The 23,646-nt window shown below is 38.5% G+C and overlaps 1 protein-coding gene across 3 annotated transcripts in view; it reads left to right on the top strand.

Moving 5' to 3' along the window:
- EIF2B3 (eukaryotic translation initiation factor 2B subunit gamma) overlaps nt 1-23,646 on the top strand; it is a 125,501-nt gene that overhangs the window by 5,508 nt on the left and 96,347 nt on the right. For all 3 annotated transcript variants that reach the window (XM_086716794.1, XM_025932703.2, XM_086716795.1), the window contains exon 3: nt 1,649-1,794. In XM_086716794.1, the coding sequence (XP_086572920.1) occupies nt 1,649-1,794 (146 nt within the window). The remainder of the gene's footprint in view (nt 1-1,648; nt 1,795-23,646) is intronic.

Below are 23,646 nucleotides of genomic sequence, written 5' to 3'. Positions count from 1 at the left end.
GCATCAATCATCCTGTCCTCTGTGGTTCCATCTCACTGTGTTTTTCTATCTCAGTACTACCCAAGGCCTGTTTTATGCTATAATTAGTGGCCTGGGAGACTGATATCTCTGAGAGCAGGTACTATATCTCATTCATCCTTGTAATATCAGCATTTACATACAGTGTGTACTAAAAAAATGTTTGTTGGACTTGAATTTATTTGGACCTATCTCAAAGGCCATCCCTTCCAGAAAGCCTTCCTTAGTCATTTCTATGTATAATTTCTCCATCTTAAGTTTCTTAAGAATAGGAACCATGTTGAGTTCCATTTCTGACTTCTCAGTGCCTGTTTTTCCTTTTCATATTAAAAGTGTTTGTATTTATTGGATGAATGAGTTAGTGACTAAAAGAAAGCAAAGTGGGGAATGGAAGAAGAGAGAAGGAAGGAAGGGAAGTTAAATGATTTGGAAAAGAAAGAAAGAAAGAGGAAGAAAGAAGAGAAAAATATGATTGCAGTGAAAGGGAGACATAATTGTTACCTAGAACACTATCACAGAACAAGTGGAAATTGTTTCACTTTAGAGACACTAAAATCTGATCTTCAAACATCAGCAACACGTTATGTTGTAGTGAATTACATTACCCTACCAAAAATCCCAAAGATAACAAAACCCCAAGTTTCCTGTCATTGGTTAACAGCTATATGGATAAGATGAAGACATCTGTTTTGTGGAAATTGCTTCTTAGTAGGGTTCATTGTGATCCTCAATGAAACACTTATGGCTGCTTGGTGGGAAGTGGTGATAGCTCCTTTGTAGTGAATGAAAATTTTAAATGTAATCCTGTTTGTGTATGATTCGATGAATGCTCTTCTGAGTTCATTACATCAAGAAGTGGCATGTAATATACTAAAGTGTGGGCTCGAATCATCAGAACTGAGTTTTATCTTGAGTCCATTGCTTACTAGTCGTGTGACCCTGAACAAAGTCACTTAATATCTTTTAGTCGAGGTTTCCTCATTTGTAAAAATGAGTTTTTGTAAGAATTGAGAGAATGCATGTAAAATACATTGAAAAGATGGGGCGCCTGGGTGGCGCAGTCGGTTCAGCGTCCAACTTCAGCCAGGTCACGATCTCGCGGTCCGGGAGTTCGAGCCCCGCGTCAGGCTCTGGGCTGATGGCTCAGAGCCTGGAGCCTGTTTCCGATTCTGTGTCTCCCTCTCTCTCTGCCCCTCCCCCGTTCATGCTCTGTCTCTCTCTGTCCCAAAAATAAATAAACGTTGAAAAAAAAAAATTAAAAAAAAAAATACATTGAAAAGACTCAATAATATTAGCTATTATTACATTTAGAAACAGGGGCTCTTAGGTGGCTCAGTCAGTTAAGTATCCATCTGGCTCTTGATTTCGGCTTAGGTCATGATCTTACAGTTTTGTGAGTTTGAGCCCTGCATCAGCCTCTGCACTGACAACACAGAGGCTGCTTGTGATTCTCCCTCTCTCTCTGCCCCTCCCCTGCTCACACTCTCTGTCTCTTTCAAAATAAATAAACTTAAAAAAATAACAATAAATAAATCTAGAAAGAGACCAAATCTAATTGAAATAGTGAAACCACTGTCTAAATGAAAGCGAGTTTTTGTGTCTTTCCTTCTTTTTTTGTTTTGTGCTGTAGAAGTCATTGTCATTACAACCAGGGATGTCCAAAAGGCTCTATCCGCAGAATTCAAGATGAAAATGAAGCTAGATGTTGTATGTATTACTGATGAAGCTGACAAGGGAACTGCAGATTCTCTGCGCCAAATATATCCAAAACTTAAGGTGAGAAGCTATTTCTTAATTTTTATTGTTTACTGAAGATAAATATCATTGATGTTTTCACAGTGCATTACAGCTTACAGTGCTTATTTGAAAATATATTTTTGCATCACATATTTTGTTGCCCCATGTACTCTTCAACTGCTTTTTATCTTGATTATGTTTTTATTTTTTTTTAAATTTTTTTTTCAACGTTTTTATTTATTTTTGGGACAGAGAGAGACAGAGCATGAACGGGGGAGGGGCAGAGAGAGAGGGAGACACAGAATCGGAAACAGGCTCCAGGCTCTGAGCCATCAGCCCAGAGCCCGACGCGGGGCTCGAACTCACGGACCGCGAGATCGTGACCTGGCTGAAGTCGGACGCTTAACCGACTGCGCCACTCAGGCGCCCCTCTTGATTATGTTTTTAAAGTTTATGTATTTATTTATTTATGTAAGTAATCTCTGTACCTAATGTGAGGCTTAAACTACATATCAGAAGTCACATGCTCCTCTGACCGAGCCAGCCAGGCACCCCTATTTTGATTATTAATGAAGATTTAGGTGTTTAGTTGTCACAGGCACTGGTTTCCAATATTTTTGAGTAATTGTACATCCCTATGAAAGAGGTATACTTCAAATGTGCTTTAAAAGATTCCGTTTAAATGAAGTTCATGAACAAGTGAATTTAATCTATAGTGATAAAAATGAAAGCGACAGTTGACTTTGCAGATGACAGGTTGACTAGAAAGAAATATAAAGGAACTTTCAAAAATTCCAGACCTCCACCCCTGCAACATGTTAATATTTGACCTTTTGGTCTACTTTGATTAGATACTAACAAGGGCTTATGGATATGAGGACATAGTCTCCCTAGTGGCCTGTGGCCTATGAGCTGAGAAATATCCACTGTAAATTATTTTGAAATTGATGTCCTTTGGGAAAAATTCAATCTGTATGATAATGTTGGCATCTTGTTTGAATTGGGGAGCAGACTCTCTGGGTATTTCTCATGACTACAAACAGATTAATAGTTTCAACCTACCTATGCACTAAAGAACAAAAAATTAATGTAGAAATGTACTTGGCCTTTCCCGCCATCCCACCTTTATTGGGAAATAATTTACATACAGTAAAATACACAGATAGTAAGTATACAGTTCAATAAATTTTGACAGATATATACACCCTGATTACCATTACCCAAATCTAGAACATTTCCATTACCTCTAAAAGTTCCTTTTTACTTCTTTTTAGTAAGCTACCCTCAACCTTCCAGCCCCCTGCCCCCCTTGAGTTAACTCACATGTTAACTTTGTTCATGAACTAGGTATAAATGGAATCATACCATTTTAGTCTGGTTTCTTTAGTTTAATGTAATATTTTTCAGACTCTTATTGCAAGTATAACTAGTGTGTGTGTGTGTGTGTGTGTGTGTGTGTGTGTGTGTGTTTATTCCATTGAATAAGTATACCACTGTTTACTTATTTACCTGTTGATGGCCATTTGGGTTGTTTCTAATTTGGGGATGTCATGAATAAAGCTGTTAGGAACATTGTTCTGCAAGTCTTTTGTGAAAATATTCTAGGTTGTAGGGTTTACTTTACTAGAAACTACCAAATAATTTTCCAAGTGGTTATACCATTTTATACTTCCATCAACAATGTGTAAGGGTTGCATTTGCTGCACATCTTCATTGACACTTGGTATTGTCTTTTACATTTTATCCATTCTAGTCGCTATCTATGGAGTAGTTACTCATTGTGGTTTTAAAAAAATTTTTTTTAATGTTTATTTTTGAAAGAGAGAGTGAGACACAGTGTGAGCAGGGGAGGGCCAGAGACAGGGAGACACAGAATCCAAAGCAGGCTCCAGGCTCTGAGCTGTCAGCACAGAGCCCAATGCGGGGCTTGAACTACAAACTGTGAGAACATGACCTGAGCTGAAGTCGGATGCCCAACCTACTGAGCCACCCAGGCGCCCCACTCATTGTGGTTTTAATTTGAATTTCTCTGATTGTAATGATGCTAATCACCTTTTCTTCTTTAATTTTTTTTAAAAAGTTCATTTTTATTTATTTTGGGTGGGGAGAGAGAAGGAGAGAGAGAATGTGTGGGGGAGCGGCAAAGAGAGAGGGAGAGCCAGAGAATCCCAAGCAGGCTTTCTGCTGGCAGCACAGAACCCAACTTGGGGCTAGAACCCACAAAACCATGAGATCATGACCTGAGCCAAAATCAAGAGTTGGATGCTTAACTGACTAAGCCATCCAGGCACCCCGCTAACCACCATTTTAAGCATTTGCCTGTTTTTAAATTGAGTTGTTTACCTTTTAATTATTGATTACAGAAATTGTATTTTACATCTAGAATTATATATTCTAGATGTAAGTCTTTTGTCAGATATGTGTTGTGAATATCTTCTGCCACTCTGGCTTGCCTTTTTACTTTATTTATTTTTAAGTATTTATTTTGAGAGAGAGAGAGTGTGCGCACATGAGCAGGGGAGGGGCAGAGAGAGAGTGGGAGAGAGAGAATCCCAGGCAGGCTCCACGCTGCCAGCAAAGAGCCCCAGGCAGGGCTTAATCTCACAAATCATGAGATCATGACCTGAGCCAAAATCAAAAGTCAGATACCTAACCGACTGAGCCACCCAGTCACCCCTGCCTTTTTTCTTTCTTAATGGTGTCTCTTCATGACCGTAAGTTTTCAATGTTGCTGAAATTCAGATTACTGATTTTTTTTCTTTTGTGGTTAATACAGTTTTTGTGCCCTTTCTAAGAAATCTTTGCCTATCCCAAGCTTGTGAAGATATTCTCTTATGTTTACTTCTAAAAAGTTTAGCTTTTATGGTTGGATATCTACTGCATCTTGATTTGATTTTGTATGTGGTGTGATATAAGGATAAAGGTTCACTTTTTTTCTATATGGATATTTGTTCCAGCACCATTTGTTAAAAAGACTTTACTTTCCCCATGGAATTGCACTGGTGCCTTCACTGAAAATCAACTGACTGTATGTGGCCAATTTCTGTTTTCTCTATTTTGTTTCATTGTCTTTACTTCAATACCACATTGAATAATGTCTTCATTATTTTTTTTATGTTTGTTTTTGAGAGAGAGAGACAGACAAACAGAGGGTGAGTGGGGGAGGGGCAGAGAGAGAGAGGAAGACACAGAATCTGAAGCAGGCTCCAGGCTCTGAGCTGTCAGCCCAAAGCCCCATGTGGGGCTCAAACTCAGGAACCGCAAGATCATGACCCGAGCAGAAGTCAGCTGCTCAACCGACTGAGCTACCCAGGCGCCCCTGTCTTCATTATTTTAGATTTATAGTACGAATTGAACTGAATCTATAGATCAGTTTGGGGAGAATTGATATTTTAATATTGATTCTTCTAATCTTGAACATCTATTTATTTAGATTTCCTTTAATTCCTCTCAATAGTGTTTTATAATTTTCAGTGTAGAAGCTTTGAACATCTCTTGGTAAATTTTTTCCTAGGTAAATGTTTTTAATGATTTTTTTTTAATGTTTATTTATTTGAGAGAGAGCACACACGTGAGCGAGAAGGGAAGGGATGGAGAGAGACGGAGACAGAGGATCCAAAATGGGCTCTGTGCTGACAGCAGCAAGCCCAACGTGGGGCTCAAACCCACAAACTGTGACATAATGACCTGAGCCGAAGTTGGACGCTTAACCAACTGAGCCACCCAGGCGACCCTTAATGATGTTATTATAAATGGTGCTTTTTACTCTATTATCAATTGTTTATTGTTTGTATATAGACATAAAATCATGTTTTCTATATTGACTTTGTTAAATTGTAGATTCTTTAGGATTTTCTATATACATCATCATGTTGATTGTAAATAAAAACAGTATTACCTCTTCTTTTTTCATCTTTATGCTTTTTTTTTTTTTTTTTTTTTTTTTTTGAACTGTCTTATTGCCCTAGCCAGGATCTCCAGTGCAATATGTAATAGGCATTTTCCATTCACTTGTGGCCTCTCTTTCTGTTTTTCTATGCTTCCATCCAAGTAGGTTTTGGTGTTTCTGACTGGAGTGGAGTTTTCCAATTCCATTATGTTGGGTGTGTTACTTTCTGGAGTGCAGCTGCTTCTTTCCTTAGGGAGAATATGGGGAATTTCACTAGGAAAATGAAATGATAATTCTGTTCTTTCGCAGAAACAGATGCCAAGTTTACCAAGAATCTTAGAGTGTTTAGTGGACTAGCCAGGGGCTCTTTCAGCTACTGTTTAAAAGTTTAGGATGGAAGTACAATCTCTCTTTGCTCCCTAAGTCTAAATCTTAGGAATATTTTTACCCTTACCTGGAACTGGAGATCCTAGAAGTCTCATGTGAGACCTGTATAACTCTGAGAGGCTTGAGAAGTGGTAATGCCAACTATAAATAGAAGAGTGCATGTGGAGGCGAGTATAGTAACTGCTGATAGAATACTTTACTCTCAAGTTACTGCTCCTTCCTATGGTTTTGATCATTTGATCCTTATTTTAGGGCTCCCCTTTAACGTAACATAAGAGTCCTCATTAATTCACTCTGCACAATCTCATTTCTTTTCTTCCTTTATCCCTTTGTTTCTACATCACTTACATGACACCTTTTACATATAATCCTACCTCTGTGCCTTCTTCTCAAGCTGTGACTTTGGCTAGCAAGTCTCTGTTGTCTTTGCTATCTCTACTTGGTTTCTCCTTTACCAATGGCTCCTGAAATCCTGACTTCACATCAACTTGCATTCCAACCTAGAGCAGAGGCAGCAAAGCTAACCTATGGAGAAACATAGTAGACTACTAAATAGCCATTAAGATCAAAGTAAGACCTGAGCTAAGCCAAAATTTAGAACTGTCTGGTTGGGATCAACACGATCTTGTAGGAAAGGCAATAGAAATACATATAAACAGTTGAACAAAGTGAAATAGTCTGAGAAGACAGTTTGTTGGTGTTCACTAAGAGATGGCAAGTACCTCTCTAAAATAGGAAGTTGTACCCCCAGGCTGTGCCATGGTTTAAAAGCATTGCCCTATTGAACCAATTTATTTCTCTTACCCTGTGCCCACAAAGCAGCTTCCTAAACATTTGAGGACTCTTGGTCTGTTTTAAGTAAGATTTTAGGTAAGATAATATTCCCTTTGAGATTTGGGAGTTTATTAGCTTTTAGTTCTTTTATCTTTACCTATTTCCTCCAGATTGAGTTCCCCAAATACTACTGTGAGGTTATCCCACATGGCTTTTCTCAGACCACAATAGTATGTTAGCTTTATCTGACTTTTTTGTTTAAATTTAATTTATAATTTTTTTCATTTACATTGCATTTGCTAAATATATTTTATATGTGGAAACTTCCATCACGTCTGCATATTAGATATTGAAGCTGAACATCATATTTGCTATGTGTTTTTTCAACTAACAGACATATATTTCATTTGGCTTTATTCTTCTGGCACTGTTTTCTACCTCATTTTGCCTTATCTTATGCCACAATTTTTGCTGACTTACTGGCTTCTCGCTTTTTATTTCATCTGCCCACCCTCTTTCTCTGACTTACCAAGAGAGATTATTGGTTCATTCATTCTCCCACGCCGTGGGTGAGTGAGCTCCATTCTTATAGTTGGTGTTGATGACATGAAAATTCATAGATTTAAAAAAAATTTTTTTTTAATGTTTATTTATTATTAAGAGACAGAGAGACCCAGAGCATGAGCAGGGGAGGGGTAGAGAGAGGGGGAGACAACAGAATCCAAAGCAGGCTTCAGGCTCTGAGCTGTCAGCACAGAGCCCAACGCGGGGCTCGAGCTCACAAACTGTGAGATCATGACCTGAGCTGAAGTTGATCGCCTAACCAACTGAGCCACCCAGGCACCCCCTGAAAATTCTTAGATTTTAAATCTTCTTCACAATAATGTTTCATATTTGTTGATGGATGATTCAGTCTTATCTATGTCTGAACTCATTCAGTTAGCAAATGTTTATTGAGAGTCAACTAATACTAATGATTATAATTGCTTAATTTATTAAATACCAATTATGGACCATAGTTTAAAAAAATTTTTTATTAGGGAAAACTTCAAATATGTACAAAAATAGAACATTGCCAATGTATCTATTACATGGTTACATTGTCAATAGTTCCCATGGCAAATCTCATTTCATCTATATCCCCACCTATCTTGCTCCCTCTCATGTTCTTTTAAAACAAATCTCAGACATCATATTATTTCATCTCTAAGCATTTCAGAATATAGTACTAAGATGAGATCATTTTTTGAGAGCTCTTTAAAAAATGAAAAAACTGGGGAGCCTGAGTGGCTCAGTCAGCTAAGTGTCCAACTTTGACTCAAGTCATGATCTCATGGTTCATGAGTTCGAGCCCTGCATCGGGCTCTCTGCTGCCAGCACAGAACCCTCTTCAGATTCTCTGTCCCCCTTTTTCTCTGCCCCTCTCCAGCTTGCATGCTTTCTCTCTCTCAAAAATAAACATTTAAAAATAAAGTAAAATAAGAATAAAACTATAATGCCATTATAATGCCTAAAAAAACAAACTGATAATTCTTTAGTATCGTCAAATATCCAATCAGTGTATGAGTTCTAGTTGCCTTATAAATATAACTTTAAAATATTTTTTAGTGTGTTTATTTAAATCAGGAGGCAAATAAGGCCTGTACATTACAATTGGTTGAAATGTCTCTTTTAATATATAAATTTTACCTCTATCTCTTTTTTCCCATTAATTTATTTGCTGGAGAAATTGGATCTTTTTCTTGTATATTTTCCCTCCCACAGTCTGCATTTTGTTGATTGCAACCATGTGGTGTTGTTTAATAAGTATCTCTCTATATATGTTGGTGTTGGTATTGGTAGTTGGACCTAGAGGCTCCATTAAACTCAGGTTTTGAATTTTGGGGCAAGACTTTCATAGGTGGTGGTGTGTTCTTCTATCTGGAGGCACATATTTGCTGATTCTCTCTCTCTCTTTCTCTCTCTCTCTCTCTCTCTTTTAAGTAGGCTCCACACCTAACATGGGGCTCAAATTCACAACCTTGAGATCAAGTTGCATGGTCTACCTACTAAGCTATCCATGCAGCCCAGATTGTCTTTTTGTGATGTGGTAGCAGTTAATGATCACTGCCACCAGGCCGTAGTCCTTGTCTCTCCAGGCATTTGGCTATCTGAAGCTTATTTCTAGTAGATTCCTTAAGAAGTCTTCATGATATCAATGCTTAGCAGATTATCTGCAGCCTTTATATTTCAAAGCTAATTTATATGGATATGAAATCCTTGACTCACATTTTTTTCTTAAATATCTTAAATTCTCTCATGGATTATGTTATATAATGTTGCTGTTCAAAAAAGTACAGGTGAAAAATCTTTCTTTCCCTTATGAGTGAGTTGGTCTTTTTGTCTGGATTTCCAAAAGCGTTTTTATTTATCTAATTTTTTAAAGATTTTATTTATGTATTTATGTTTATTTATTTATTTTTTGAGAGAGAGAGCAAGCTGGGGAGGGGCAGAAAGAGAGGGAGAGAGAGAGTATCCCAAGCAGGCTCTGCACTGAGAGTGCAGAGTTCAATGCAGGGCTCACACTCATGAACCATGAGATCATGACCTGAGCCAAAGTCAGATGCTTAACTGACTAAGCCACCCAGGCACCCCATTAAAGATTTTATTTCCCTTCATTTTATTTTTTTAAAGTTCATTTACTTATTTCGAGAGAGACGGAGACAGCACCAGTTGGGCAGGGGCAGAGAGAGAGAGGGAGAGAGAGTATCCCAAGCAGGTTCTGCACTGTCAGTCTAGAGCCTGACATGGGGCTCAGACTCATGAACATGTGAGATCATGACCTGAGCCAAAGTCAGATGCTTAACTGACTGAGCCACCCAGGCTCCCCAAGTGTATTTTTTTTTTTTTCAAAAAAAATTTTTTTAACATTTATTTTTGAGACAGAGAGAACATGAACAGGGGAGGGTCAGAGAAAGAGGGAGACACAGAATCTGAAACAGGCTCCAGGCTCCGAGCTGTCAGCACAGAGCCCGACGCGGGGCTCGAACCCACAGACCGCGAGATCATGACCTGAGCCGAAGTCGGACGCTTAACTGACTGAGTCACCCAGGCACCCCTCCCCAAGTGTATTTTTAAGATGGAAGCAGCTTGAACATTTTTATAAGAGAGCAAAAGGGCCAGTGGAGAGGTATAGAAGAAAGATAAATGATGAATGAGGTCCCCACGGAGACAAGAAGGAATGAAGGAGCAGCTTTGGGCAAGAGGAAGACTATATCTTCCACTGAAATGAGAAGATAGGAAGAAAGGGAAACTCAAAAGCAGATCAAGAAGGAGAGATAGGAATTAAAAAAATTCACTCCTGCGGCCTCTGTATTCTTGATGAAGTAGGAGGTGCATTTGTCTGTTGAGAATGTGGAGAGAGAAACGTGATGGGATTGGGACCTGTGAGTAGTGAAGCTTTAGAATTGTCACTGGAAAATGGGAGAGAGCTGACTATGGACACTGAGAAGGAGACCTGAGCAGCATCAGGAGTATAGCTGGGGTTGAAGAATATAAATTATAATTACCACAATTAGTACAGTCGTGGTAATTTTTTTTTCTTGTTTTTCTGTCTTTTACCACTGCTCAGGTGTCTAGGTATAGAGGAGAAGACATGTTTGGATTGATCAGGGTTATGGGGAAGGTCAATATTTGTATCCACTGGAGAGGGAAAAATTGAGGCTAGGCAGAATAAGATTTGGCTAAGGACTTGATGGACAAAGGCCTTCCTTCTCTTCTTTCTGGCATGAGCTTAGCAAAAACTTTCCTTGCAGAGGCAGTCTCTCCAAATTGGAACTGAGTCCTTGTTAAGAGTTTTTATCCATTCCTCTTCTTGGGACAGTTAGTTTGCTTTCTTTTCTTGCATCATGTATAGTACTACAACGTCCATCCTTGCACCAGTTTCTTTGTGCTCTTGTTTTGAAGATAGACACCTAGGAGTGATGTGCGGATCATAAGGTATGTGCATTTCCAGCTTTACTAGATACTGGCAAATATGAATGCAGTCATATTAGTCTACATTCCCACCGGTAGTATGAATTAGAGTTCTGATTTCTGCCTGTCCTTATTAACAATTGGTATTCTCAAACTTAAATTTTCATTAATATGATGGGTGTGAAATGGTACCTCATTCTTGGTTTAATTTGCGTTTCCTTGATTATTTGTGAAATTGAGGCTTTAGGGGAGATTTTTTTTTTGCTAGGTATATTGGTCGTTTTCCTTTTCGTTGAATTTCTCATATCCTTTGCCCATTTTGTGTTTGGGTTATACCTCCCTCTCTTTCTTTCTTTCTTTCTTTCTTTCTTTCTTTCTTTTCTTTCTTAAATGTCTATTTATTTATTTTTGAGAGAGAGAGCACAAACAGGGAAGAGGTAGAGAGAGAGGGAGATAGAATCCCAAACAGACTCTGTGCTGTCAGCATAGAGGCCCATGCTGGGCTCAAACCCACCAATGACCTGAGCCAAAATCAAGAGTCGGATGCTCAACCAACTGAGCCTCCCAGGCATCCCATCTTTTTCTTACTTATACATATACTCTGTATATTCTGTATACTAATCCTTTAGTTATATGGTTACAAGTTTTCCCCCAGTCTGGAGCGCCTGCGTGGCTCAGTTGGTTAAGCTTTATGCCACTGACTTATCAAAGAAAACAGGTTATTTGTCATGTAGAATCTCTGACATCTGTCGTGTGTCTGGTTGCTCTCTACTGATGTCACTTAACTTGTTTTTCTTTCCCAGTATTTTCTTATAAATTGTAATTTGGATCTAAATGTTAGTTAGATTCAATTTCAACTTTTTTTGTAATAATGTTTCATATGTGTGCTTCTTATTGCATTGTATCCAGCTCTGAAATCAGACATTTAAAAAAGTCCTGATTTTCTTATGTACAGCTTTTTACATGTCAATCATACCTCAACAAAGAGGTTTAAAAAAAAAAAAAAAAGCCCTGGTTTCTTTTTGTGGAGAATGATGTTTATATACTGCAGTCTGAGATCTAGGAGAAATAGAAGATTTTAAATTTTAATGTAATTGATTTTTCATTCTTTTCCTTTATGGTTTGTGATTTCTGTCACAATTTAGAAATTCTTCCCTTTATGAGCTTTTTATATGTATATATAAAGTTCATTTATTTACTTATTTTTGAGAGAGAGAGAGCACAAGCAGGTGAGGGACAGAGAGATGAAACAGAATACCAAGCAGGCTTCATGCCAACAGCGCAGAACCCAGCGCGGGGCTTGAACTCAAAAACCATATGATCAAAAGTCAGACGCTTAACCACTGAGCCACCCAGGTGGCTTCCCTTCTGAGGTCTTAAAGATACTTTGCTTAAATTTTTAGTTTTGCTTTTCATAGTTTAGGCTCAAATTCACTTAGAATCTCTCCACTTATTTCAGGTTTTTAAAATATATCTCAGTAAAGTTTTATAATTTTCATCATAAAAATCTTACTTATCTTTTGTCAAATTTATTCCTAAATTGTGTTTTCACGTTCTCTCTTTAGTATGTACTTTGTAGATGTACATAATGTATACAACTTAATCAAATAGTTCTGTAAAACTTTGAGTGAAGGATAAAGGTCTCCTGCACTATCCTTCCTCATTCATGATTTTTTTTTTTTCTAGAATGTTGCCTCATTCATTTCTTTTTTCAGCAAAAATGCTCATTCATGATTTTGCTCTGCAGAAGCAACTACTTTCAGCTCTTTTTCCTTCTGGTAATGTCCTCAGTATTTTTAAGTAACATATTTATACTACTATTTTTTTAGTTTTAGTTCTAGATGATCGATTGAATTTCTACTGTGAAAGATAAGGATTTGGTTCACTTACCAGCCCATCTGCCCTTCCGTGTATACATATACAAACTTCCCCTTTCTTAATCTCCCTAATACAGGTATGTCATAATTTTTTATTAAATCAATCAATTTTTATTAAATCAATCATGAGGGCTTATTTAGAGCTTAACCATGCAGTACAATACTAGTACAATACTAGTACAATACTAGTATTATACTTCCTTTTTTAAAAATCAATTTTATTATGATTTATATATGATATAAATATGCCCATTTTAAATGTACAGTTCTATAATTTTTCTAAATCAGATTTATTGAGGTATAAATTATAGAGAGTAAAAAATTCACCCTTTTCAGTGTACTGAGTTTTGACAAATGTGTTATTGTTGTATAACTACTGCCTGGATCAAGATAAATGGTTCTGTCATCCCTTACAAGTTTTTACTTCTTCTATATGCAATGTTTTGTTTTCTTAGAGTTATCAATTGCCACACTTTCAAAGTTGCTTGGTTTTCTGTGTTTCCATCATTAATTCATCCTCAGACTTTTTTTTTTTCATCCTCAGACTTCTAAAAGGAACATAAATGTATCAGTATATTTAAACATACCAATTTTTTGTTTTGTTTTTGTTTTTGTTTCCTTTGAGACAACCCTCTTAGGAGCCATCCATTCTCTCTTCAAATCTCTACTGTTTGCTCTCTAGGCCTGCTGCAGAGCTGTCATCCTGGGACTTTTCACCATCATTCTAGGAATTCCCTTCTCTCTCCTGGGCTGGATACCCTGGTTCCTAGGTCCCATGTTTCCTCTTTGGTTTACTCCCTCATTTCAAAGGAACCCAACCTTTATTGGCTTCTTAAAGAGAGAGCATGGAAGGTAAATATTTTGAGAATTTGAATGTTTGAAAATGTTTTATTCCATTCCTTACTCTTGAATGATACCTTACTTTTGTATAGATTTCTAGGTTAGAGATAATAGACCTTCAGAATTTTTTTGTCCCAAGCCCAAGCAGAGACAGACAGGTTTCCTTGATAACTCTCTATGCTGTAGGTAGATTCCGCCCCGCCCCCCCCCCCCCCCTCAAAGTTTACCCTTCCACTGAGTTTCCATTTATGCAGGGTCTCAGTTCAAACTCCCTACTTCATACCAGCATCCAGCCACATCTTTTGGCCCAATGTAGCCCTTAAAAACCCTAGTTAAGGCAGCCAGGGTTCCTGCTCAGTTTTCACTTCCTTCTTCAGTTCTCGCACTTGGTATTTTCCCTTTCTTTCTTGTAAGTTTGAATACACCTGGAATAATTTTTTGTTGAGTCTTCTCCAAAATTTTTAGGTGTTTGTAACACAATTTTGGGGTTCTTAGCCCACAGTTTTCTAATACCAGAAGCCTCCATGCTAAACACTTAATGTGCATTATTTCATTTAATCCTCCAGCTACTTCTGAGGTGGAAAGAAAGACTATGCATTAAGTACTTTAGTCTCAGTAAATGCATTAAGTAATCAGGGATTAATAGGATGATGTCTGCTAGGTATGGTCAAGTGGCACATGCCTCAGTGGATATTGAATTGTTATTTGAGTGCATTAGTGGAGTGGATTAGGGACATAGTAAAGAAGAGTTAGAAGAGTACTATGTGCCCTCTGTAAGACTATCAACCAACACTGCTTGGATCTACTTATTGAAGAAAGACCACTTCTTGAATGTTACTTTTTAATTGAGTTTTGTAAGAAAAGTAGGAATTTGTGCTAGTGGGGTGATACATAGGGATAGATATTCTTAGTGTGAAGGGGATAGAATAACTCCAAGAAAAGCATAAAAATGTTGGTAGATCCTCTACTTTAACAGTTGAAGGAGTATTACAAAGCTGAGATTATGAGGGAATATTTTAGTTTCATGTTGTATGATCTGATGGCCTCACTCAGTGTAAACATACACCTTTAAAACTTTACCTAGGTCTACATATCTTTGAAATATACTAAAAAAGAAAACATATAAATTAAATAACCTAAGTGGTAGTCTTTTTTTCTTTCTGTGTGGCATCCTGAAGTATATACATTTAAGGTTTAATTTGATCTTTTTTTTTAGAAATTGGACAACTTGGAAGGGAGGAGAATAGAAGGGCAGATGAAAAGTGAAATGGAGAAGCAGCAGAGACCTGCTTTGCAGTAACAGCTGATTATTCACACAAGATGTCTGTAACCAGTTAAACCCTTTTGAGGCTACTTAAATTTGCTAAAGCTTTATAAATGAGTACATTTGAAAAATTAATTTACTTCAGAACTTTAGTTTCTGTTCTTAGAGACGACCCTAAAGTAGGGAGTTAATTTATTAGCTGATTATGAGGGCGTAAATTTTATTTTCTTTGGAGTTACCCAGAATGTTTGCTCTGAAGATCGCAAGGGAGATCTTTCAGGTATACTCTGGATTTCTAATCCCCACAGCCATCTTGAAAGGTAGATTTCTATGGATATCTAATCCCCATACCCACCTTGAAAGGTAGTTGGTATTCTATTTTGCAGTTGAGAAAACTGATACTCAGAGAGCTTAAATAATCTCCCCCAGATCCCACATCTGGTTAGGTGCTGAGCCAGACTAGAACCCAGCCCTGGGTTTTGAGATACTGTACGATTGTGCATCTCAAATGTCCATGCTTTTTTCACTCCTATTGCCTCCAAGAGACAAGCATCAGCAGTCCTTATAATCTACTCTAACTCTAGACCCTTGGCTTCAGAATAAATTATTAGGTAAGTGTTTTGAGAACAGGTTAGTGAGGTATCTTTAGGAGACCTCAGCAAACTACATCTGTAATAGAGTTCTATAGCCTGTGTTTAAAACACTTAACCTTATATTGCAGGTCTCATGGCTTCTCTTAATTTAGAGATTACAGAGTTGATAATTTTCTATTTAATCTAGACAAGAATCTTTCTTTAGCCTCAGGCAAGCCTCATTTGCCCTCTGCCTCAGTTTCACAACCCAGAAAATAAGGATAATGATACCAACACACTAGTTAGAGGTTTAGTTATGTAAATTCTTTGATGTAGAAAAAGGACTATTGTTACATGTCTTATGAAACAGCTGACATGTTACAACAAAGAACAAACTATGCCAATGAAATCCCCATCCTAGGGACATCTTATTAGAAAGATTGAGCATATGTGCTATTTTTAGATGTTCAAAAACTAAGTACAAGTTGTTTTCAGTTGAGTGTTTGATGTCTTTATCGAATTACAAATCTCTGTCATTCTTTTCTGGAACCTTTCATTTTGCCCAAGGATTTGTTTTTGGCAGATTTCTATCTGCTTGAAAAGAATGAGTACAGTTTGGTTAAGGGAAAATCTGAGAACTTGGTCCCAACTTGCTTGAAGTCTTTAAGTGGCAACTTTCCTTCTTGACTGCTTTGGTGGGCTGAGGTTGCATAGGAAGGCCTCAGGATATCCCCAGTGATGCCTTCTTTGAGCCCACTGGTGGAATAATGAAAAGCCCAGGAGCTATGGTGGAAGTAAGTTAAACAAGGACATTTTAAACCTTTTTTTTTCTCTCCCTAGGAAATCTCAGTGGAGCTTTTCTCTTGACTGTACTAACCTAGTATATATATTCACAAGCTTCATGGAATGAACTAAGGACAGAAACATGATAGCTAGGAATTAGGATAGAACACCCAGGCTATCATTACATACTTTCTTTATCTTTGGGTGGTAAGGAGCCATATGGCTTACAACTCTTGGTAGGACCACCTATCCTGCTCTGAATCATAAGGTAACTAAGACTATAGCCTGACTGGTGGAATGGGCTAGTACCATTTGTGGGAAGTCAGTAAGCATTCTGTTCTCATGACCAGGAGTTCATTTGAAGTAGCCTATAGCTACCCATCCTTTTTTCAGCTCTTTTTTTTTTTTTTTTTTAATGTTTTTAAATTTATTTTTGAGACAGAGACAGAGCATGAACAGGGGAGGGGCAGAGAGAGAAGGAGACACAGAATCCGAAGCAGGCTCCAGGCTCTGAGCTGTCAGCACAGATATCAGCTCTTAATTTAAGCATTGTCTGCTTCAACAAGCCTTTGTTGGCTTTCTAATACTGGATTATGTTTCATTTTTCTGTACTTGCACAGAGAATTAAAATTACCTGTCATATTGTCATCTCCCTGCACTAGACTATGGGACAAGAACTGTTTCTGGGCCTGTCACAGAGAGGATGCTCAATATGTATTTATTGAATGAATGACAGATGGAGGCAAGCTCTATGTAAACATTTGGAACATGTTCCTTACTCCTTTGATATAGACATAGATGTTTATATGAGCCTAAAGGTGAGTTTTAGTGATTGCAGATCAGAAGGATCATTGCATTGACTGGTGTTCATTTTATTTGCATCTGTAAATTTCCATCAAGCCTTAAGTTTGCTGACATGGCTGGTCCTCTACCCCAAGTAGGTTATTCCAGAGGGAGGAATTGTCTTGTCTTGTTTTGTCTTGTCTTGTCTTATCAAAGAAATAGAGTGACATAGTAAAAAGAACATAGGCTTTCACAAATATAGGTAGATCTGGATTCTAATTCTAGTGCCACCATTTATTAGCATATGCTCTTCAATGAGGTTACTATCCCTTCTAAGCTTGCATTTAATTCATCTATAAAATAGTCATATTTTTCATTTATTCACAAATATGTATTGAACACATGCTATATACCAAGCACTATTCTGGATGCTGGAAATACAGTGGTAAACCAGATAAACAAGATCCCTGTCCTCATAGAGCTATTCTATAAGGAGAAATATATAATAAGAAAACAATTTCTGGTGATAAAAATGCTAAGAAGAAAAATTAAGCAGGATAAGGGGATAAAGAGTGGCAGTGGAAAGAGAGAACTCTTTCAGACAGGAGATAACATTTGAGAAGAAACCCTAATGATATGGGTAGTAAGCCTTAAGGAAGATCTTTCCTTGCAGAGAGAACAGCAAGTGCGCATGCCCTGAGTTAGGAATGAATTTAACCTGTTTCAGAAGCAGTAAGAAGACCAATATGACTAGAGCACAGTAATTAAGTGGTAGAATGGTAGTATGGAAGGCCTGAGAGTTATGTGAGGACCAGATCATAAAGGATCTTCTAGATCATAGTAAGAATTTAAAGTTTATATTTTGTTCTATGTTGGGACACCTTTGGTGGGTTTTGAGTGACATCATCTGATTTATGCTTTTAAAAGATCTCTACAGCTGCTGTATGGAAAGTAAAACTATAATGCAACAGGAATGAATCGGGCAGATCAGTTAGGAGATAGTTGCAATAGTCCAGATGGAAGATAATGCTAAGATGAGAACAGTAGTGGTAGAAGTAGTTGCATTTAAGACATTTTTTAATTATTTTTTTAATGTTTATTTATTTTTGAGAGAGAGACAGACAGAGCATGAACAAGGGAGGGGCAGAGAGAGGGAGAAACAGAATTCGAAGCAGCTCCAGGCTCCCAGCTGTCAGCATAGAGCCTGACGCGGGGCTTGAACTCACGAATCATGAGATCATGACCTGAGCTGAAGTTGGATGCTTAACCTACTGAGCCACCCAGGCACCCTCATTCAAGACATATTTTGAAGGTAGAGTTAACAGGACTTTTTATGGATTGGATATATAGAATGAAGAAAAGAGAGAAATCAGACAATAGCTTCTGGATTTTTTACTTGAACAACTGGAGTGATAGTGATAGTAGTGTGGGAGACTGGAGGAAAAACAAGTTGGCAGTCAAGATAATTTTTGGATGTTGGGCACTTGGGTGGCTCAGTCGGTTAAGTGTCCACTCTTGACTTCAGCTCGAGTCATGATGTCACAGTTCATGGGTTTGAGCCCTGTGTTGGCTCTGCGCTGAGAGTGTGGGATTTTCTCCCTCCTTTCTCTTTGCCCCTCCCCTGTTCATGCTCTCTGTCTCACACGCACGCTCTCAATAAATAAATTAAAAAAAATTTTTTTAAAGATAATTTTTGAATGTTAGTTTGTAACACTGGGTATTAGATGTCCACGTAGAGATATCAAGTAGGCAGTTTTACAATTCAGAATCTCAAAGGAGAGGTCAGGGCTGGACATATAAATCTGGGGATCATCAACAAAGTGAAATCATCTGGGGAGTGTGTGTAGCAAAAGAAGAGAAGAGGGCTAAAGGCTGAGCCTGGTATTTAGAGACCAAGAACCAGAGGAGGAGGAAACAAAGGTGATTAGGAAGGTACAGCCACTGAAGTAAAAAGAAAGATCAGGAAATTAAGGTATCATGGAAGCTGTGTGAGGAAAGTGAATCAAAGAGAGAGTGATCAGTTGTGCCAGATATTGCTATGGAAAGTTGAGTAAGATGAGAACCAAGAATTTATCATTGGATTTGGCAACATGGATTCATTGATGACTTAAACTCTTGCTGGAATAGTAGGGACAAAAACCAGATTAGACAGAAGAGGTGAGGGATTAAGAAATGGGATATGTTAGGGCACCTGGCTGGCTCAGTCAATGGAACATGTGACTCTTGAATGTGGGATTGTGAGTTCCAGCCCCACATTGGGTGTAGAGATTACTTTAAAAATAAACAAAAAAGAAAATGGGAGATGGTAAGACCGCTGGTTTTTTTTTTTTTACGTTTATTTATTTTTCATTATTAACTGATTCTGTTCATGAATTTCTTAGACTGGCTAATTTTCTTATCTCTTCTTTCATATTTTCAATACATCTATCTTTTTTCCTCAAGTTTTGTATATGGATGGGGCATGTCAACTGTGAGCTTCACTTTATAGGGTGATATTGTGATAGGGTTGGGCTCTTTTTTTGGTGGATCTCTTATATCTATTTTTAGGGTTTTTTCTCTTGGATTACTCAGATTCCCTGAAGAAAACTGTTATCCTGCCTGAAAAGTAAAGACCTGGCTGCTGGCATTCCAGGAAATGAGTTGGGGTCAGGGCTAGGGAGGATGTCTCAGAATCCTGTATGCATTTTTTTTTTTTTTTAATGTTTATTTTTGAGAGAGAGAGAGACAGAGTGCGAGCAGGGGAGGGGCAGAGAGAGAGGGAGACACAGAATCCGAAGCAGGCTCCAGGCTCTGAGCTGTCAGCACAGGGCCTGATGCGGGGCTCAAACTCATGAACCATGAAATCATGACCTGAGCCGAAATCGGATGCTTGACCAACCGAGCCATCCAGGCACCCCTGTATGCATTCTTTTTTAAGTCCCCTTTTTTCAGTAAGATGCATCCTGTCTTCCTATCCCAACTGTGATTGTGCTTTCCCAGTCTAGATATCTTCTGTTTTACTCTCTTCAGCCCTCTGCCAGTGTGACACATGTGCAGTAGCTGGATTGCACTGAGTGGAAAAGAGAGATCTTTCAACCAGCATTCTTTATTTTAATTCCTCCCTCCCCTGCTTTTTATCCATATCATTTCCTCAGCCTTTTGGAGAATCTGGTGTAAGTTGAGTTTGTTCTCAGTTTTCCTATGATTAACATGGTCATTTTTTTTTAATTTTTTTTTTTTTACATTTATTTATTTTTGCTAGAGAGAGACAGAGCGCAAGTGGGGGAGGGGCAGAGAGAGAAGGAGACACAGAATCCGAAGCAGGCTCCAGGCTCCGAGCTGTCAGCACAGAGCCCAACGTGGGGCTTGAACTCACAAACCGTGAGATCATGACCTGAGCCGAAGTTGGATGCTTAACCGACTGAGCCACCCAGGTGCCCCAACATGGTCATTTTTTTAATGTTGTCTCCTTTCCCATTCTTCTTACGTTTGTGGGTTTAGGACCATTTTAAAAATCCTTTGTTATTTCAGTGATGTTTTGAGAAGGGCGAATACAGTTGTATGCCTTCAATTTACTATCTTAAAACTTCTATAATAACTAAGGAGAAAGGGTGACAGGGAGTTCCGTAGCTGACTGCAACAAGGAGGAGTAGATAATTTCATCTGTTGTCATGCATTTCAAATGAGTATAGGTCATGGAGTGAGAGAAATGGCCTGAACATGATTGAGTGAAGAGTTCACCTTCTTCACCTTCTGGACTCTTTGATTGGAAGACAGTGTGAAGAACAGAGAAAATGTTCTGAGCAGTTTCTTTGATGCTGTTAAAATTTAGAAACTTAGAATTAGAAAATATTTACAGGGGCAGCTGGGTGGCTCGGTCAGTTAAGCATCTCTCTTCAGCTCAGGTCATGATCTCACGGTTTGTGATTTCAAGCCCCGTGTCTTACTCTCTGCTGACAGCTCAGAGCCTAGAGCCTGCTTCGGATTCTAGGTCTCCCTCTCTCTCTGCCCCTCCCCCACTCATTCTCTGTCTCCCTCTTTCTCAAAATAAGTAGACATTTTAAAAAAGTAAAGAAAAAAAATATTTATAAAGGGGGCACCTAGGTGGCTCAGTCAGTTAAGCGTCCAACTTCAGCTCAGGTCATGATCTTGCAGTTTGTGAGTTCGAGCCCCACGTCAGGCTTTGTTTTGACAGCTCAGAGCCTGGAGCCTGCTTTGGATTCTGTGTCTCCCTCTCTCTCTCTGCCTCTCCCTTGCTCGTGCTCTATTTCTCTCTCTCAAAAATAAATAAACATTTTTAAAAAAAGAAAAAAATATTTATAAAGAAATATATTCTCAGGGCACCTGGGTGTTTTAGTCGGTTGAGCATCTATCTGACTCTTGATTTCAGCTCAGGTCATGATCTCACTGTTTGTGAGTTCGAACCCTGCATCAGTCTCTGCACTAACAGTGTGGAGCCTGCTTGGGATTCTCCCCCTCCCTCCCTCCCTTTCTCTCTCTTTCTCTCTCTCTCTCTCTCTTTCTCCCCCTACCCTGTCTACACTCTCTCTCTCAAAATAAATAAATAAACATTAAAAAAACCAAAAAGGCATGTGGGGGCACCTGGATGGCTCAGTCGGTTAAGCGTCCAACTCTTGATTTTGGCTCTGGTAGTGATCTCACAGTTCTTGAGTTCGAGCCCCACATCGGGCTCTGCACTGACAGAGCTTCGGATTCTTTCTCTCCCTCTCTCTCTCTGCCCCTCCCCTGCTCATGCTCTGTTTCTCTCTCAAAAGAAATGAATAAAACTTAAAAAAAAATTTTTTTTAAAGGCATATGGATAGTAATTATTCTCTTCTAAAAAAAAAAAAAGAATAGCTTGACCCTTGTAATCATACAATTTTATGCCATAAGGGACTTCAAAGATGGTACAGCCCTCTCATCTAATAGATCAAGAAACTGAGACCCATAGAGGAAGTGGCCCATTCAAAGTCACATGTGAAATTAATAAGAAAAGAAAACCTGGGGCGCCTGGGTGGCGCAGTCGGTTAAGCGTCCGACTTCAGCCAGGTCGCGATCTCGCGGTCCGTGAGTTCGAGCCCTGCGTAGGGCTCTGGGCTGATGGCTCAGAGCCTGGAGCCTGTTTCCGATTCCGTGTCTCCCTCTCTCTCTGCCCCTCCCCCGTTCATGCTCTGTCTCTCTCTGTCCCAAAAATAAATAAAAGTTGAAAAAAAAAATTTTTTTTTAAAAAAAAGAAAACCTGCCTAATGTTAAGAGTTGCTTTTTGAGAATGGTTTTAGTTTCTTTTTTTTTTTTTTTAATGTTAGTTGTCTTTTTCTCATATTATGATAAACTTCCCTTTATCACAGTCCCTAACTACCCTCTGTGACCCTCTCCCAAGCTTTCTGGCTTCCAAGTAAACCGGACAATATTTCTACATATTTTATATTTCAGGACAAAATTAAAATTCGAGTTACAGGTAGAAAATATGTAATGTAATTGTTTTGTTTTCAATTTTTTTTTTTAACATTTATTTATTTATGAGAGACAGAGAGAGACAGAGCATGAGCAGGAGAGGGACAGAGAGAAAGGGAGACACAGAATCCAAAGCAGACTCCAGGCTCTGAGCTGTCAGCACAGAGCCTGACGGGCTCGAACTCATGGACTGCGAGATTATGACCTGAGCCAAAGTCAGAGGCTTAACCAACTGAGCCACCCAGGAGCCCTTAGAAAAAATGTAATGTAATTGTTAAGAGCATGTTTCATAGTCTTGAAATGGGGCAATTATATTTTTATTCTGTGGACTATTTGTGTCTAACTGAAGAAAAAGAATTGAATTATTTAAAATAAATTCAGAGTAACAAATTCTTTCAAAGTGAAGGTTTGATTTGAGAGAACAAAAAAGCCATGTAATGTCCATGCATTTGGCGATTAAGATTAAATTGCAGATACTTAAAATGCAGATACCAACAATTTCTGCATTTCATAAACAACCTCTATGTCTTAAATGTTACAAACTGAGTGACAATAAATAAATATTTTGCCTCAAAAAAAATTCTGGAAGAGAAGTGATTAGCATTTAACTCATTTAATAATGTCAGAAATTAACAGATTCTCAGTTACTTCTTAGCTTCACACAGGAAAGATGAGTAAAATTCTTCTATTTGTTTGTAACCTAAAGAGGAGAACTTCTGGGGGCGCCTGGGTGGCGCAGTCGGTTGAGCGTCCGACTTCAGCCAGGTCACGATCTCGCGGTCCGGGAGTTCGAGCCCCGCGTCGGGCTCTGGGCTGATGGCTCAGAGCCTGGAGCCTGTTTCCGATTCTGTGTCTCCCTCTCTCTCTGCCCCTCCCCCGTTCATGCTCTGTCTCTCTCTGTCCCAAAAATAAATAAACGTTGAAAAAAAAATCTTTAAAAAAAAAAAAAAAAAAAAGAGGAGAACTTCTTTAGGAAGGTAATGTTGAGTCTCCATTTTAAAATTATAAATCTAGCATATCCCCTCCAGCCATACCCTCCAGGACAGCTGCCTCTGGTAAGTTTTCAGACATTTCTGTTTTTTTCCTTTTTGTTTTTTTCCTTTTTTCCTTTTTTCCTTATTTAGGAAATAAAGGTTTATTTCCTACCTTGTTGCTTTAGGGGGCTGCCAAGTTACCATTTTGGCCCCTGTCCTGTGAACGGTCACAGTCTCTTACAAAGGGGGCTGTCAGCTTTGTCAGAAAGTATGCTGTTTCTAAACACCTAAAATTGGATGTTTTCTTCTTTGAGTCAGTTTAACAAGGAGAAGGAGGTAACAGGAAGAGTGCTAATAACAT

Source organism: Puma concolor, chromosome C1, assembly GCF_028749965.1.
Source record: "Puma concolor isolate L17-30 chromosome C1, mPumCon1.1.hap2, whole genome shotgun sequence".
Taxonomy (NCBI): Eukaryota; Metazoa; Chordata; class Mammalia; order Carnivora; family Felidae; genus Puma; species Puma concolor.
Note: the sequence above shows the minus strand (reverse complement) of the source record. Positions and strands in the feature narration are given on the sequence as shown.